The 17,528-nt window shown below is 44.7% G+C and overlaps 2 protein-coding genes across 5 annotated transcripts; one reads left to right on the top strand and one right to left on the bottom strand.

The window, feature by feature from the left end:
• The first annotated feature begins 369 nt into the window (after window positions 1–369).
• hcfc1a (host cell factor C1a) lies at window positions 370–15,075 on the top strand. Of its 4 annotated transcripts, none has more exons than XM_062463004.1 (28): window positions 370–556; window positions 2,121–2,321; window positions 2,947–3,095; window positions 3,316–3,476; window positions 3,642–3,850; window positions 3,966–4,050; window positions 4,180–4,286; window positions 4,992–5,171; window positions 5,553–5,795; window positions 6,829–6,977; window positions 7,066–7,248; window positions 7,341–7,565; window positions 8,014–8,118; window positions 8,225–8,438; window positions 8,619–8,755; window positions 8,955–9,093; window positions 9,191–9,411; window positions 9,504–10,071; window positions 10,218–10,405; window positions 10,528–10,635; window positions 10,723–10,924; window positions 11,396–11,680; window positions 11,776–11,879; window positions 11,979–12,113; window positions 12,194–12,379; window positions 12,511–12,808; window positions 12,901–12,964; window positions 13,064–15,075. In XM_062463004.1, exons 2-28 carry the CDS (start codon window positions 2,126–2,128, stop codon window positions 13,101–13,103), a joined length of 4,881 nt encoding a protein of 1,626 aa, XP_062318988.1. In that variant the 5' UTR covers window positions 370–556; window positions 2,121–2,125; the 3' UTR covers window positions 13,104–15,075. The 4 variants fall into 4 exon arrangements, with proteins under 4 accessions (XP_062318988.1, XP_062318972.1, XP_062318981.1 ...); XM_062462988.1 differs by having other exon boundaries at window positions 13,061–15,075; XM_062462997.1 differs by having other exon boundaries at window positions 8,011–8,118.
• Window positions 13,254–17,008, bottom strand: si:dkey-13a21.4 (uncharacterized protein LOC494576 homolog). The gene is made up of 5 exons (XM_062463016.1): window positions 16,876–17,008; window positions 16,474–16,600; window positions 16,034–16,252; window positions 15,715–15,840; window positions 13,254–15,303 (listed from the first exon to the last, which is right to left on the bottom strand). The coding sequence occupies exons 1-5, from the start codon at window positions 16,995–16,997 to the stop codon at window positions 15,214–15,216; spliced, it is 684 nt and encodes a 227-aa protein (XP_062319000.1). The 5' UTR covers window positions 16,998–17,008; the 3' UTR covers window positions 13,254–15,213.
• Window positions 17,009–17,528: the final 520 nt, after the last annotated feature.

Genomic DNA, 17,528 nt, shown 5'->3' with positions numbered 1-17,528 from the left:
ATTGTTAGAACATAAAGTCGATTAAAGTGTCACCGCAGATTATTGATTTCTCATCTTGTTTTTGATTAATTAATTCAATGATATTAGCGTTACACATACTTCCAATGTAACAATATAAATGCTGAAATACAAATCGATTCGTTTTGCTTGATTTTTTTTTTGCATGTGTCGCCATCTTTAGTAAGGGACAATATACTCCCCTACAAGCGTTATGGCTCTTATCAATCTCAGGTTACTGTTTGGAATCCCCCAATTGTAATGCCCACTTACGCATAATTTTATGTCAAAACCAAAACAGCCTTACAGAAAATTGTTGTACCGTGAGGTGAATTAAAGGTGAGGTGGTGAATAAAAAATAGCGGCTTCATGCCAATCGCCATACTTGTTTTGGGTGACGCCAAATTACTTCTCTATTCCTCCCTCTTGGTTGTCAAGAAGATGGCAGCTTCCAGGCAGGCATGAGAGGGAATACTTCTTCAAAAATTGAATGAACTTGGGCTACCGCTTTAAGATAAGACCCTCAGCGCATCGCATTGGAAATCGTGTATCGAAAGAAGTAAGTAAAATGGCACTGTGGTTTGAAAACCAGCAAATATTCATGTTTTGTTGTGGCAAACCGCTCGGCCATTTTTCTTGATGGAGCTTAAACGTAGGCCGATTTTCTAAAAGATGGCTGCTTCCAGAGACAGCATGAAAATAACAACATTCTTAATCTATGATATCAAACACAATTGACTGGCCTTTATAAATATGTGCATTTTTTGAGCAAGTTACAATATGTTCTGAAATGTATCGTTATCGTAGGTACTGTACTTGCATGAAGACAGTGCTTGGCACGTAGCTAGAAGCTACGTAGCTAGCTCTAACGTTATTAGGGTAGCTAGTTGTAGTTAGCTAGAAGCTAAACCAGCGCCGTTATAGCTGGCTAGCCCAATAACCAAGCTTGCAAGCAAGTTAGCGTTGCCTGCTAACAAACCGAGTTAGCAAACTAACGCGAGCTACGTAGCTAGTTTTAGCGCTGTAAAGTTATGAGTACGTCACTTAAATTTCAAGTTATGTTTGCTTTGCTATGAAATTATTCGCAAGTGTAAGTTCAACGTTTCAATAGAACGCATCTGATCAGCAGGACTGGCAATCGACTAACTAGCGGTAGCTACAAAAATAGCCTATAGCTAGCTAGCCTTGCAGTATGTTACAATATGGCGACTTCCAAAGAAATATGGAAATCATATTTTTTTTTAAGAAAGGTCTCGTTTTATTGTCCTAACTTTTCTTTTCATGTCTTGTTGTCACAATTAAGTTTTATAATTTTGACGTGTTTTAGCCTGGTCAACGCCGTTATGTCTGTCGTTGATTTGTTTTATATACTGGACCGCCTCACGGTGCACCAGATCCCTAGTGAGTGATGACAAAATGTGTCCGGTTATGAGTTAAGCTAACCACTGTTTTGGTCCCAAGGTGTATATCAGTCGTTGCCAATATCCCAACTGCCAATTCATTTCAATTAACCAACATATGTATCCATGAAAGTCTACGAGGAAAACACTATTTTGGTTTTAAAGCACACATAACAACCCCCCCCCCCGGGTTTATTATGAAGTGTGTTCACTTGCAGATATGAAAACGAACGGACCTATTATCTCGCCATTTTTTAGCCAAGCGGAGGTTTGTTCGTTACAAGATGGTGGCTTCCATGAATGGAAATCAATGGGTGCAACAAACAATTAACAATATGGGCTGTATGCTTCATTTGCTAAACTTGATTATATAGTTTGATTAAAATATTAAGTCTAATTCGGTAATGTGTATTCATTTGATCTATGCTGTCTTTTCTTGCCGGTTTTCCACCCCAAGCAATGAAATGGTGCATTTGAACAAGTTTTACACTGTCTTAAATGTGTAGTTATTTATAATTCTTAATAATAAATGGACCATTTTACACGTGCGCTGCTCTTGTAACATCGAATAATCACTTGCACGTGTAGTTTGCGATGGTGCGCCATCATCTCAGAAACTAGGTAGCCAGCAAACAGTTAAACCAGAAAGACGGCATGCCAAAGTTATAGTAGCTAGCTTAGAAAAAAATAACTGTTTTATGTGTTTGTGAATTCTTCTTTCAGAGGTTATGTCTTCTTCCGGTTCCATTGTTTCTGGGACCACTGGTGCCGTTTTGCAACCGCGATGGAAGCGAGTTCTTGGATGGTCTGGTCCTGTCCCTCGTCCCAGGCATGGACACAGAGCCGTTGCAATAAAGGAATTGATGGTTGTGTTTGGAGGAGGTAACGAAGGAATCGTTGACGAATTACACGTGTATAATACAGGTAAGATCTTATTCATAAACTTTGATATAAATGTTCACATTTTAAATATGTAGTTGCAATAATTTGGCACCTATAGAAACGTACACTTTTGGAAGGGATACGTTATTTTACAGTTTGTTACTTGTTTGAGATGGAAGGAAATCAAATGCTTGAAAATGTGAAATTGGTGTCCTCTAGTGGACATACAAGTAAACGTGCGGGTAAAAAATGGCGCGCTAAAAGAAAATGGAAGACATGGTGTTGTTAATCAGATCAGACAGCAGCTCCAGAATCAGACTGGGTCTTACTGGTACGAATGCAACTTAATGCAGGGCTCTCAAGTCTCACGCTTCTCAAAAATTTCTCACGCAACACCTTGTACTTCTCACGTTGAGAAGTTTGTGATAGCTTGTTTCGCAATATACAATTAATGGACGAGGCGCAGGCATACGGAGGGAAGTTTTCTGCCAAGGTGATGGCTGTCGAGTTATACAGAGTTAAATGCCACCTACCAGCCAATCAGAAGCAACCCCCCGAAATTGATTTCCATTGATAACTTTCTGCTTTTGTTTTGTTTTGAAAAAGCAGTATACATTGATTTAAACAGTGGAAAACTTAAAACTACTCCATTCTGTTTTTATTCTAGCAACAAACCAGTGGTTCATCCCTGCAGTTCGGGGTGACATTCCCCCAGGCTGTGCTGCATACGGATTTGTTTGTGATGGCACCAGACTGTTGGTGTTTGGCGGAATGGTGGAGTATGGAAAGTACAGCAATGATCTCTTTGAGTTACAGGTAATTCAATTTCTGATTAGTACATATTGATTGGTATCCTCTTGATTTTGATCTGGTATACACAATGTTTGATGTGGGAAGCAGTACCTATACATCTTACATTTATCTTTTTATGATTTAAGTTTGTGCTAGTTGGCTTCAAGAATATAATTGTCAGACTTATCAGTGCCCAGTATGATATTTCTTGGGATGCATCATACTATTCACTATTCTCATTTAGGCCAGTCGATGGGAATGGAAAAAGTTGAAACCCAAGGCCCCCAAAAATGGTCCCGCACCTTGTCCTAGACTTGGCCACAGTTTTTCCCTAGTTGGGAACAAATGCTACCTATTTGGTGGACTGGCAAATGATAGCGAGGACCCGAAAAATAACATTCCCAGGTACGTTGTTTGAGGAGTGAGGCTTTATTAACAGACTGTCCTTTTGGAAAGGACAAACGGAAAGTGCTTTACAAGTATACACACGTTTCCATTCATGAGTCCTGATGATTTTGTGCACATTAAGGAATAGAGTATGTCCTAAAGTTGAAGTGTTGTATTTTCCAGATACCTGAATGATCTGTACACGTTGGAGCTTCGTGCTGGGTCCAGTGTGGTGGGCTGGGACATCCCCATCACATACGGCATCCTTCCTCCTCCTCGTGAGAGCCACACTGCTGTGGTGTACACAGAGAAAACCAGCAAGAAATCTCGCCTTATCATCTATGGAGGGATGAGTGGCTGTCGCCTAGGGGATTTATGGAGCCTTGACATTGGTACATTTCTCAGTGTTTCAGTCAATTCAATGAACACAAGTACAATCTGTCTGACACAAATGGAAAAGTAGTCTTTCCAATCATCTGTCATCATTTTATTATATTTGATTTGTAGAGACCCTGACCTGGACCAAACCATCAGTGAATGGGACATCCCCACTGCCCAGGAGTCTCCATTCTGCCACTACCATTACAAACAAGTGAGATGCTACTTGATATTGATCTTACAGCAATTCCATCATCACAGCATTGAAGTTACAGTTGTGACAGTTGAATGTTACTCAGTAACTCCCTGGGCTGCTTGCTACTGATTTCCTTCTGTTTCATAGGATGTATGTGTTTGGGGGATGGGTTCCACTGGTTATGGATGATGTCAAGGTGGCCACACATGAGAAGGAATGGAAGTGCACAAACACACTGGCCTGCCTGAATCTTGGTTTGTCTTTTGAACATTGGTTCAGAATAATGACAGTATATTAGTTTTAATTGCTCATTCATGTCTGTGTGAAGTCTGAGCCACAGTTCATAAATGTTGCTGTGGCATCCAATGAATAGACACTTAAGCTGTGTTTGAATCCGACTCCTCCTTCACTCTTCCCTATATTTGTACTAGTAGGGCCTGCTTTGGGTGAAAGTGAATGAAATAATGAATAACTTTCAGACACAATTTTGTTATTTTGCAACTGATAAGACTGCATGGTGTTGCATAAACAAGTTACATGTCAGCTTTCACATCCTTTTAAATAATGTAGAACTTATGTTTATCTAATGTTGTTGCCCTTTAGGGAAGTGTCATTTTGTATCGTTCAGGTAGCACTTTTGCAAAAGAGCAAAGATTGATGCTAACTAGTTTGTTTTTTGAACAGTTAAAAAGTTAGTTGAATCTAGTAGTAAACCAAGTTTGCCAATGATTTGTCAGTCATTTGACAAATCTTGCATGATTGCAATCATGCAAGTTGCATAAATACGGTGTGTAAATTCCACTGTTGGAAGACATTAAAATAAAATTGGCTTAACATCAATTAACTGCTATGGGGTAGGAAGTATATTCAGATACAGCTTGAGTCTCTAAACGATCATCAGCATTTTGACGGTGTATTCCAGATTGTATTGACTGTTCTTTTCTTTCATATCTCTATAGACTCCATGTATTGGGAAACAGTTGTGATGGATACTCTGGAGGACAACATCCCTCGGGCCCGTGCAGGACATTGCTCTGTGGCTATTAACTCCAGGTTGTACGTTTGGAGCGGACGAGATGGTTACCGGAAGGCTTGGAACAACCAAGTTTGCTGCAAAGACCTCTGGTACCTTGAGACAGGTGAGAAAGTTCTAAAATACCATTCCAAAAGAGAAACCAATATTTTCTACTGTTGTGGAGTTACAACAAAACATCTATTCATAAAGATGTGGCAGTTTATTTCAGATGAGGAATTGAATGGAATTGCGCATGTTAGATCATAAACCCAAGGATATGTGTATTCATTGTAATTTGGTAAAAAGAGTGTAACTACATTTCTGACACACAAAACAAAACAATGCAAGTCTTGGATCCAATCGTTTGGACACAACCTACATTTTAAAATGTTTCCCTGTGTATCACTCTTATTGAGGGTTACGTTCCTAGTCATTTTGTATGGAGTACCAGGCTGATGAGAATTGAAGGAAAACGCTGATATCATCATATGTTTGGTGCTTCCAGAGAGGCCCCACGCTCCAGCGAGGGTGCAGCTTGTTCGTGCCAACACCAACTCTCTGGAGGTCAGCTGGGGAGCAGTATCCACAGCAGACACATACCTGCTGCAGCTCCAGAAGTATGACATCCCGTCTGCTCCAGCTGCAACATCACCAGCTCTCAGCGCCACCCCGTCCCTGCCAGGGAGCTCTCCCAGGAGTCCAGCCCCGGCCGCCGCTGCTCCGTCTGCCCAGAGCCTTCCACACACAGGTATCACTCCAGTGGCCCAGAGCCTTCCACACACAGGTATCACTCCAGTGGCCCAGAGCCTTCCACACACAGGTATCACTCCAGTGGCCCAGAGCCTTCCACACACAGGTATCACTCCAGTGGCCCAGAGCCTTCCACACACAGGTATCACTCCAGTGGCCCAGAGCCTTCCACACACAGGTATCACTCCAGTGGCCCAGAGCCTTCCACACACAGGTATCACTCCAGTGGCCCAGAGCCTTCCACACACAGGTATCACTCCGGTGGCCCAGAGCCTTCCACACACAGGTATCACTCCAGTGGCCCAGAGCCTTCCACACACAGGTATCACTCCAGTGGCCCAGAGCCTTCCACACGCAGGTATCACTCCAGTGGCCCAGAGCCTTCCACACACAGGTATCACTCCAGTGGCCCAGAGCCTTCCACACGCAGGTATCACTCCAGTGGCCCAGAGCCTTCCACACGCAGGTATCACTCCAGTGGCCCAGAGCCTTCCACACGCAGGTATCACTCCAGTGGCCCAGAGCCTTCCACACGCAGGTATCACTCCAGTGGCCCAGAGCCTTCCACACGCAGGTATCACTCCAGTGGCCCAGAGCCTTCCACACGCAGGTATCACTCCAGTGGCCCAGAGCCTTCCACACGCAGGTATCACTCCAGTGGCCCAGAGCCTTCCACACGCAGGTATCACTCCAGTGGCCCAGAGCCTTCCACACGCAGGTATCACTCCAGTGGCCCAGAGCCTTCCACACACAGGTATCACTCCAGTGGCCCAGAGCCTTCCACACGCAGGTATCACTCCAGTGGCCCAGAGCCTTCCACACGCAGGTATCACTCCGGTGGCCCAGGCTGCTTCCCCCACAGTGTCAGTCCTTCTCATCAACAAGTCAGGGAGCCATCTGCCTGCTTCCATAGCAGTTAATGAGTGGAATTTCTGTTTTGCTCCTTTAAAACTTGACCTTTAGTTAAAACAAATGTAACTGTGTAGATGTGCAATTCCTAATCATTTGCTTTTTTATTTTTTATTACACAGCCATCTTGAAGGTTGCAGCTCCTCAGTCTAGCACTGGGGCATCTATTGTCACTGTGCGCCCAAATCAGGTTGGTAAATCGCCTGTCACTGTGACATCACTTCCTGCAGGAGTTCGCATGGTTATGCCTGTCCAAACCACCCAAGGAGCGGTATGAACAACATTTACATTTTTATTCTGGTTTATCATTTAACGCCTTACACTTATGCAGAATGTTGAAGTTAAACATTTTTTTCTAGCCGATTGGCAGCAGCCCTCAGATGAGTGGCATGGCAGCGTTAGCTGCAGCTGCAGCAGCCACTCAGAAGATCCCACCCTCATCACCAGGCACCGTGCTCGGCCTTCCAGCAGGTGCCACTATTGTCAAATCAGTGGCGGTCTCTCCTGGCTCAACCACAGTCAAAATGGCATCTCCAGTCATGGTATGAGTTATCCCAAAAGAACATCGTGAGGGGAAACACTGATTACTGACACTGAAATACTCATTTTAAGTGTTTGTTTTTTCTGGCTCCAGGTGAGTAACCCAGCCACCCGTATGCTGAAGACTGCTGCAGCACAGGTGGGCACGTCCAGTGTGTCTTCTCTCAACACGACCACGCGACCCATCATCACTGTGCACAAGTCTGGCACCGTCACTGTGGCCCAGCAGGCTCAGGTGGTCACCACAGTGGTGGGAGGAGTCACCAAGACCATCACCCTGGTCAAGAGCCCCCTGACCATGGGAAGCAGCGGCACACTGGTAAGATACTAACCCTGGAGGAAAGTTGTTGCCACCGAGTGAGGAATGCTGTGGGCGATGAATGCGTAGAGTTGTTGTTCCTTCGAGTCTGTTGATATGCATGCAAGGAATTCTGGAAACTGTATCAAATCTTGTTTTACACTTTGAGTTGGTGGAACTTTTATCTTGCCTGTCATAGGACTCGTATGACATGCTCCATGCCAGAACCTCTTGATTAAATTTGCTGAATCACAGTGGTGGTCAAAATGGTCCTTGTGACCGTAAGATAATGAACAGCATGTGTTCATAGGTCTGCATGATGATAGGATCAGTTAGGTTTGGACTTGTGGAGATGTGGAGAGCCTCAGCTTTACCTGTCAACTTGACAAGCTGAAGTCCCAACTCCTAAACCTCCACTACTGTGTTTTCCAGTGACTCATAAACTTGAGTCTCTCTCCTATGTCAGCAGATCTCCAACCTTGGCAAGATGATGTCTGTGGTGCAAACCAAGCCAGTGCAGACATCAGCTGTTACAGGCCAGGTTTCCACTAACCCTCTCACACAAATCATACAGGTCAGCTATCTGCATGAGTGCCGGAAAAGAGGTGGCTTAACTCCATAGACAGGAATCAGACGTCTTTTGCTTGATGCTTTTCATGATCCACCATGTCCTTTACCAGACAAAGGGTCCCCTCCCAGCTGGCACCATCCTGAAGCTGGTGACCTCAGCAGATGGCAAGCCCACCACCATCATCACCACCTCCCAGGCAGGCACAGGGAATAAACCAACCATTCTGAACATCAGTGGCATGTCGCCAACCACAACCAAGCAGGGCACCACAATCATCAAGACCATCCCCATGTCAGCTATCATGACCCAGCCTGGAGCCACAGGTTAGAGATGCACACAAACAAATTCAACAGCAATTGGGATTGGAGTGGCCTTAGCTGGCAGTTGTGTTGACTGGGCACTGGATGATTTATTTATTTTCATTTATATGTTTTTATGAAGAGAAACCCAAACAACATCAGCATAACCGTAGCCTGTTGACTTGTGGCTTTCCTGACTTACAGGTGTGACGAGCAGTGCAGGAATGAAAACGCCTATCACCATCCTCACCACCAAGATGATGACCACTGGCACTGCTGGCAAAATTATAACGGCCATGCCCAAGCTGGGATCTGCAGCTGGCCAGCAGGGACTGACTCAGGTACCTCATCCTTTTTAGACTGGTTTGTTTAACTTCAGTGACACTTGTCTTCAGTCACCTGTAGAAAATATCATATAGTTACAACAACAACACAGTTGTTTCTCGACCCTTTTGAGATTCTTTACTTGAATCACAAACATTGAAAAATAACTCATCAGTGCCTCCTGGAATAGAAATGTCATCATCCATGTCTTTCTAGGTGGTTCTGAAAGGCGCTCCAGGCCAACCTGGCACCATCCTGCGCACTGTGCCGATGGGAGGAGTCAGAGTGGTCACCCCTGGTACCGTGTCTGCAGTCAAGCCCACTGTCACTACGCTGGTCGTCAAGGGAACAACCGGTAAGGGTGTCGTGCCAGTCCAGATTAACTGTCATTTTACCTTTGGTAGGAAAATAACTGACATGACTTGTCTGTTAAGCCTGTCCCCCTTTTCCAGGTGTCACAACTCTGGGGACCGTCACAGGCACTGTCTCCACCAGCCTGGCAGGGGGCAGCGTTGCTAGTGCCAATGCCTCCCTGGCCACTCCAATCACCACATTAGGCACCATTGCCACTTTGTCCAGCCAGGTCATTAACCCCACTGCCATCACTGTGTCAGCTGCTCAGACAAGCCTGACCACAGCCTCCTCTCTGCCCTCATCCACTATCACCATGCAGGTACTCTCTATTCTACTTGTCTTTTCTTGGAAGTGCAGTGTTTTTAGATGTTGAACAACCTTTCATGTTTCTCTCCTCCTGTGTCTCCCCAGTCTGTACCCCAGCCCACCCAGGTGACTCTCATTACCACCCCCAGTGGGGTAGAGGCCCAGCCAGTGCAGGACCTCCCTGTGTCCATCCTGGCCTCGCCTACCTCTGAGCAGCCCAGCTCCACAGAGGCTGGATCTGGGGATGGTACTGGCACTGTCACCCTGGTCTGCTCCAACCCCCCCTGTGAGACACATGAGACAGGCACCACCAACACCGCTACAACAGCCTCCTCAAACATGGGCGGGGTGCAGAGGGCCTGCTCCAACCCTCCCTGTGAGACACATGAGACAGGCACCACCAACACTTCTACTCAGGCCTCGTCTAGTATGGGTACTGGGCAGACTGGCACTGTGCAGAGAGTGTGTTCCAACCCGCCATGCGAGACCCACGAAACGGGGACCACCAACACCTCTTCGACAGCCACATCCAGCATGGGTGGCAATGAGACAACCACAGGAACAGGATCAGTGCAGAGGGTGTGCTCTAACCCTCCCTGTGAAACCCACGAGACAGGCACCACAAATACGGCCACCACTGCCTCTTGCAACATGGAGCCTGGCGAGGGCACAGGTATAGCACCAAGACATTCCCCTTAGTCAGAGAGCACATGGAACATTTGGTTGGAACTGCTTAGCGTAATTCCTCCTCAGATTGAGTTTGTAGCTTGTTACCTTAAATCTGTATGACCCTACCGTTGTTTCTGCTGACCCCCACAGCCCAGCAGAGTGACGAAGGAGCTGGAAGTGCCACCAACACAGAGGTCCCCTCTACCACAGCATCAGCTACCAGCGCAGAGGTCCCCTCTACCACAGCATCAGCTACCAGCGCAGCCACCACCACCACCCAGGGCAGGGCCATCACCACGGTGACCCAATCCACCCCAGCCCCTGGACCCTCAGTACCTGTAAGAGCACCAGCAGCCCCACCCCCTACTAGTCTACACCACCTGTTTTTATTTACAAACCAGTTTGTCAGCAGCTGGTTGAATAAGAATGCAAATCGTAAACTCTGTCCCTGTCTGTTCAGTCTATTTCGTCCATCAGTGCAGCCGCCTCCACAGAAGAGCCCATGCAGACCGAGGATGCTGCATCGGCGGCAGCTGTGCCCATGGAGGAGGGGGGCATGCACTCACAGGCACGGAGTCCACCAATTATTCCAAGAACACCATTATCATATCAAAATCTCTCTTGTAGTGGGTTTGATTGATGTGTTTTTCTCCAGATGGGAGCAGATGCAGCCGTGGGTCTGCCTCCAGAGCTGATGTCAGAGGGCCAGGGCGCCACCCTCATGGTGACGGGGCTCTCCGCTGAGGAGCTGGCCGTCACTGCAGCAGCTGAGGCAGCGGCCCAGGCTGCTGCCACGGAGGAGGCCCAGGCGCTGGCCATCCAGGCTGTCCTCCAGGCTGCACAGCACGCTGTTATGAGTGAGTCCCTTTTTAGCTACAGGCAATATACTGGTCAGGAGTGCAGGAATGTTATGATGACCTTTACAAGATGTATTGTTATCGTTCTACTAGCGCTGGACAAAATGGCAACCAAAAAAAAGAATCATTTTACTCAAAACTGACTAGAAAAGACAATGCAATTATTAAAATCAGTTTTTTTTTTTTTTAACAGTAAAAATGATTTAACTGTTCTACAGATGGGGCAGGGCAATTTCAGCAAATGACTTTTGGCTTGGTATCATGTATCTGTTTTCAACTATGCGGTCACCACATCTTTGGCGATGTGAAATGCCACCACATTCACCATTCTCATATAGAAAGATGTCTTTTTTAGCAGGTGTCTTTGAGATGACACGGTCTTGTGCAACCCCGCAGCGCCACAGACTTGTCCCACTTGGCTGCCTGCCTCTGGGAGATGCTGGAATCAATTGTGTGTTCTTCTCCTCCCAGACGAGGGGGAATCAGGCTCAGATGGCCAGCAGTCCACCACCATCCCCATCGTGCTGACCCAGCAGGAGTTGGCAGCCCTGGTGCAGCAGCAGCAGCAGCTGCAGCAGGCCCAGGCTCAGGCAGCCGTCCAGCAGCAAGCAGCTGCCCCCCAGGCCAGCCTGCCCACTGAGGGCCTGGCCCCAGCAGACAGCCTCAATGATCCTGCCGCAGAGAGCAACGGGCACAACGAGATGGCTGCTGCCGTCACCAGCGCTGTGGCCTCGCTCCTGCCACGCACCTCTGAGAGTAGGGATTTGTTTGGTGATTAGGTCACATGTACATTTATTCTTGATGTATTTTGGGCTCTTTTAGATTAACCTTTTGTTTCCCCATCAACTCAGCTCTAGCCCCCTCGAGCACATTTGCACTGGCAACTGTGGCCAGTCCAGCCAAGCTGCAAGCTGCTACTGCATTAACTGAGGTGGCCAATGGCATTGAGGGCGGGGTACGTTTTCTACTTTATGTTTAGAATTTAAAAGGACAGTCCTGTGGCATGAAAAGTAAAACATGTTCTGACTTTTTTTTTTTTGTGGTCCTTTTAAAGAAACAAACCCCTCAACCAGTCCCTATGAAGAGCCTTGTAAAAAAAGAGAACCAGTGGTTTGATGTTGGAATTGTGAAGGTGACAAACATGGTGGTCACCCACTTTTATATGCCAGGAGATGACTCTCAAGTAGAGGTAAGTCCTACACAGTGTTATGACAGGGTGGTCGCGATGAGTGACACCAGGACAGCTCTAATAATGTTTGTTTATCGTAGGATGACTCGGGCAACATGCCAGACTACACTCAGATGAAGAAAATGGAGCTGCAGTCTGGCACAGCCTACAAGTTCCGTGTTGCTGGCATCAACGCTTGTGGTCGTGGAGCTTTCTCGGAGATCTCGGCTTTCAAGACCTGCCTACCAGGCTTCCCTGGGGCACCGTGTGCCATCAAAATAAGCAAGGTAAAGGTCTTGCTAGTCTCAGAGTGTGGATTGTAGCGTTGTCATCTTGTATTGAATGAATAGCTTAAGATGTTCCCTTTGAACTGTTCATAGAGGTCAGTAGCTTACCCACTGTTTATTTTCCCACTCAGAGTCCAGATGGAGCCCACCTGACCTGGGAGCCTCCCTCTGTGACGTCAGGGAAGATTATTGAGTACTCGGTATACCTGGCCATTCAGAGCAGCCAGACAGCCGAGCCCAAGGCCTCCACCCCTGCCCAGCTGGCCTTCATGCGCGTGTACTGTGGGCCAAACCCTTCCTGCCTGGTGCAGTCCTCCAGCCTCTCCAATGCCCACATCGACTACACCACCAAGCCAGCCATCATCTTCCGCATTGCGGCCCGCAATGAAAAGGGCTACGGCCCTGCTACACAAGTCAGATGGCTGCAAGGTGAGCACACCTGCTTGTTACTACATGTGTTTTCACTTTGTTTATGCATTTTTTATTTTTTTTAAACATGTATTCATTGTTTTCTGTTTTAGAGTCCAGTAAAGATGGCGCCTCAGCTAAACCTGCCCCAAAAAGACCGGTATCTTCACCTGATGTGTAAGTTATGGTTTTGCATGTATTCTACAAACGTCTAATTGGTTGGGATAGTCTTTAACCACTCATTAAAACAAAACAAAAAACTGTCTGCCCCAGGAGTAAGGCGATTGGTCAAAAGAAAGCAAGAACGGACCAGTAAGAAAGCAAGACATCACCCCACACCTGCTATTTGCTCCCTCCATCTTCATCCTGAATTCACCCCAACTTTTGACCCAGGTCCAACCAGCTACAGTGGCAAATCAAAAGAGAACCCACAGCATCAATCTGACATATGTTTTTGCAAGAAATATCCTTTTTGTAGTTCATACAATTTTTAAAGTAAAACAAATGAAAAGCACATTCTAGCTTTTTCTTTTGTCCTCCCAAATTTGTCTTTATATATATATATATATGAATAATTTTGGCTTTGTGAGCTAGGTGCCTGCCTGAGCTTTGATACTATTGTTTAGTTTTTTACATCTTTTGGGGATGTTCTCAGACAGGAGAGGATGTACAGTTGAAGTGTGATAAGGTAGGAGGAATAATCAACATTGAAAACATATAAAGCACTTGTCCTCCAATAAAGGGGACAAATCCCCCCTCCGAAGAAATTTGCTTCATCAAGAAACCAACCTGTACAGACATCATTCTGGACTCCTGGTAATGACATCACTGTGCGCTTTTACCCTGAGAGGAGGACTGATGGCAGATGCCCGGAAGTGGACAGAGGAATGAGGAAGGATGAGTTTTGTAAAGGACAGACTTTGATAGGACTGAGACTTGCAGCACACAAAAAATCTTGCAAAATCTTCCCCAAAAATGGCAGGCAATGCTAATAGCAGGAATGCTGAAGATCTTTGTGTAGTTTATTTTTGTATTTTTAAAGCTTTTTCTTGTGTGTATGTGTATGTCAGTGTGCATTTTGGTTTGTTTTTTTTTACACTTGTTCAACCCCATAGTTTTAAGTGTTTGTGGGAGGAGGGGTGGCAGAGTTGAGGTAGCCACTGTATTTTAAATCTTGGTTCAATCAGTTGTATGTTGTTTTATCGGAGAGTATGAAAAAGAACAACTTTTTGTATTTGTTCTGACTAGGATGCAGAGGCTATCGGACTGAAGGGAACTTTAAATAGACCCAGGGAGAGGAACCTTTACTTTCGTTTACTACAACTTCCAATGCTTATGTCACTTAATGTATGCCAAACCTAGATACATGGGAATATAATGAAAATGGTATCACATCAACATCTTATATTCCTCTAGCAGTGTATCCCAATCATTAGTGTCTATTCTTTTTAGACTCATGAATTAGTGGCTTGCCCTGCCCCCTAAAGTTATGTCAGTATATAAAAGATTATATTGGTAGAATCGCTCTCCCTGTAGAGTTCAGGTAGACTGAGTAATAATTCAGTTTATTATTTCATGGTCCTGTACTTTTGGAACAGGTGTGCAAATCCTATGGTGAAAAGAATCTTTCAATGGGATGTCATGGGCAAATGAGAAGCATAGTCGAGTTTGGTCTCACTTGTAAATTAGTTACTTCATTACACAAGAACATTTTGGCCTTTTTATATAATTACTTGTAAGAAAATGTTTTTACATGTTGGTCATCTCTCAATTGCCTTTTGTGTCTTGACTTATAAAAGAAACATAAATATATACCGTCTCCCTGATCAATTATGTATACTCTGATTTGCTGTGGATGTCTGAACTCTACTGTCATTGAAACCATTACAACACTTAAATATACTGTATGTATATTAATCCTGAGTATAATGTATTCAGGATTGATGACTTAAAATCCATCTTAGAGAGGACATGACTGCATATCATCAGATGGCAAAATAAGGCTTTTGTCAAAATGGAAGTTGCCAGAGATAAAAACAGAGCCCTGGGAGAACTTGCTGCCTTTCTCCAGATTGTAGTATTTACACTATGGTTTCAGTCTGTTTTCCAGATATTTCTAGAATGAAAAATCCTATTTCATAAACAATCATTATTTTATATGTGTCAGTGTGTCTGTTGAACAAAACTAGACATGCATGCAAAACTGTATTTTAGTAGTGATGCCTTAAGTTAGACCATAAGCTGAAGGATCTTAAAAAAGAAAATTAAAAAAAGAAGTTTGTTAATTTCCATGTGGTATAAAAATGTGTCCTTTTCTTCCACAGTACCTTTTATTGGGTCACTTTTCTTTTGCACCCTTACTAGGTAGGTCATCAGCAGTGCCGAGGACTCCCTGGAGCCCTCCCACACTGGGGCAGGTGCTGGTCCTAGCACTGACACTTGTCGTTGCGAGTTTCTTCCAACTGTTTGCAGGTTACCTGGAAATGTCCTGTATTTTCCAATGTGTGTTTTTTGTACTGTAGGGAGTAATGTATCTTTTATCATCAAAATAAACATGTTAAACATCAAATGTTTTACAATGATTGTCATTCTGCTACTTATGCAAACCATAATTTAACAATTGTGTTATCTTCGGGTCATTGTGACCCTTCAGTCATTGTGACCCCCCCGCGTGTTACGACAACTTTACCTCCACCACAAAAATAAAGTGAAGCATTTTCTTTTAACCGTCGGGCTGTCTCACAACCCCCACATCGCGAATGTTAAAAGAAAATGCTTTTTATCTGTTTTTGTATTCGGTAAAGTTGTCGCAGCACAACAATGGGTCATTGTGACCCGAAGATAACACAAGGGTTAAACTTTGTCAAATAATTATTGGAGACAACTGTATGCATTACAAGCACAAACTAATGGACTTATTTACTCACCTGATGTAATGCTGCTGTTGCAGCTTTCAAAAATGTCTGTTCCACATCAGTGTCCTCCTTAGCACTTCCTTCACAATACAGTGCCCCTATCTTTTCACACCATTGCAATGCTTGCTTGCTTGACACCTGGTGGGAAAGGCCATATGTTAGCTGTTCAACAGGTTAACATATCCACAAGTGTCAACAGATAACTATTCAGGTTTATGACATAACATGGCTAATATGGTGCAATCTCATAACCCCTTAGTCATCCACTTGTCTCAAGTAAAGTAATGTGGAAAATGTGATGGGTGAAGGATACATAAGAACAATGACTGACCTCTCTATTTGCCAAGTCAGTCTTGTTGCCAAGCACAATGAATGGGAAATTGGCAGGGTCAGGGGGCTCGCCCTGAACTAAGAACTCTTTCCTCCACACCTCCAGTGCAGAGAAAGTAGTCCTGGAGGTGACATCAAACACTAGCATGCAGCAGTGAGACCCCCGGTACAAGGGTGTACCTAGAGACTGGAACCTCTCTGTGCCTGCAGTGTCCCAGATCTGATGGAGGGTAAGATGATGAAGTTTTATTTTATCAGGTCAATGGGTACTGGATGGCTTTCACTGGTCAACAAATTATGTCACTTAGATTTAGCAGTGATCATCTAATTCCTATCTGATTAACATATATTGGTTGAGTGATTTGATTTCTGACTGGGATTAACTTTGAATTCAATTTGTATGGAAATTGGAGACAATCAGCTCAACCAATATGGGTTTACCTGTAGAACAACTGTGGAGTCACCGATGCTCAGCTCTTTGGTGAGAAAGTCAGTCCCAATAGTGGCTCGATACATATTAGTGAAGCGGTGGTTCACGTATCTGTTCATGAAGGAGGACTTTCCCACCCTTTGTACACACCGTCGATTGTAAAATAAAATGTACAGACAGAGTTGGTTACACATAAGAAAAGATGCAGGATAGCCCCCACACAGGATACAGGATACCCCCCCCACACACACACACACACACACACGCACACACACACACAAACACGCGCACATAATGGGAAATCAACGTTTTCCCAAACATGAAAATAATTAAGCATGAATTAGAAAGTGAAAGTAATGAATATGAATCGGACAAATAAAATACGGAAGAGAAAGTAATTAGGTTTTACTTACCCAGAGTTGCCGATAAGTATTACTTTCAAGGGAGACTTCCACTCCGTCATGATTACTTTCTGATGGCTCACAGGAAGGAAAACGGCACAAATTCGTGGAGTGCGCAATGTATGCAATCTCATCAAGTTAAAAGAATCACGACAGTCAAAATCTTTTGTGGAAAGCTACGAACGCTAAATCATAACACAACAGCTTATTTTATGGCAATAAAAATCACGGACAGTTTGGATTTCTTGTAGTCTATATTCATTTGAGAACCTTTCAACCTGACCCAAGAGCGTTCTAACCTTCTTCTGGTCCTTTTAATTAGTGATGGGTCGTTCGCGAACGATCCGTCTCTAAGAGCCGGCTCTTGAAGGTGAACGTCGGGAGCTGGCTCGCATATCTGAAGAGCCGACTCTATTTTTAATAGATTAATACAGCCTATAAAAACTAAATGATTATGAAATAATGAATTTTAATTGTATTTAAAATAATTGACTAATTCAAAGAACAACAAAAAAATACTTGTAGGCTTAAAGGCGCACACGATCATCCTCACATTCTGTTCCTGTCAATCCTGCATGAGGGAGGGCCAGTCAAAACTCGGAGGAGAGCCATGACAAATCCATGCATTTTTAAAGATATGTGGTTACGGTCGAGTATGATTTCAT

The sequence above is a fragment of the Osmerus eperlanus genome, chromosome 1 (genome assembly GCF_963692335.1).
Source record: "Osmerus eperlanus chromosome 1, fOsmEpe2.1, whole genome shotgun sequence".
Classification (NCBI taxonomy): Eukaryota; Metazoa; Chordata; class Actinopteri; order Osmeriformes; family Osmeridae; genus Osmerus; species Osmerus eperlanus.
Note: the sequence above shows the minus strand (reverse complement) of the source record. Positions and strands in the feature narration are given on the sequence as shown.

What these genes read in the sequence shown, in the direction of transcription:
- hcfc1a (XM_062462979.1), top strand. Translation starts at nt 2,126, where the DNA reads ATGTCTTCTTCCGGTTCCATTGTTTCTGGGACCACTGGTGCCGTTTTG. An exon ending in ATGATCTCTTTGAGTTACAG is followed by an intron (nt 3,096 to 3,315) that starts GTAATTCAATTT and finishes ATTCTCATTTAG; the next exon opens with GCCAGTCGATGGGAATGGAA. An exon ending in CCTCTGGTACCTTGAGACAG is followed by an intron (nt 5,172 to 5,552) that starts GTGAGAAAGTTC and finishes TGGTGCTTCCAG; the next exon opens with AGAGGCCCCACGCTCCAGCG.
- si:dkey-13a21.4 (XM_062463016.1), bottom strand. Translation starts at nt 16,997, where the DNA reads ATGAGATTGCATACATTGCGCACTCCACGAATTTGTGCCGTTTTCCTT. An exon ending in ATACTTATCGGCAACTCTGG is followed by an intron (nt 16,601 to 16,875) that starts GTAAGTAAAACC and finishes GTGTGTACAAAG; the next exon opens with GGTGGGAAAGTCCTCCTTCA. An exon ending in CAACAGCAGCATTACATCAG is followed by an intron (nt 15,304 to 15,714) that starts GTGAGTAAATAA and finishes TACTCCCTACAG; the next exon opens with TACAAAAAACACACATTGGA.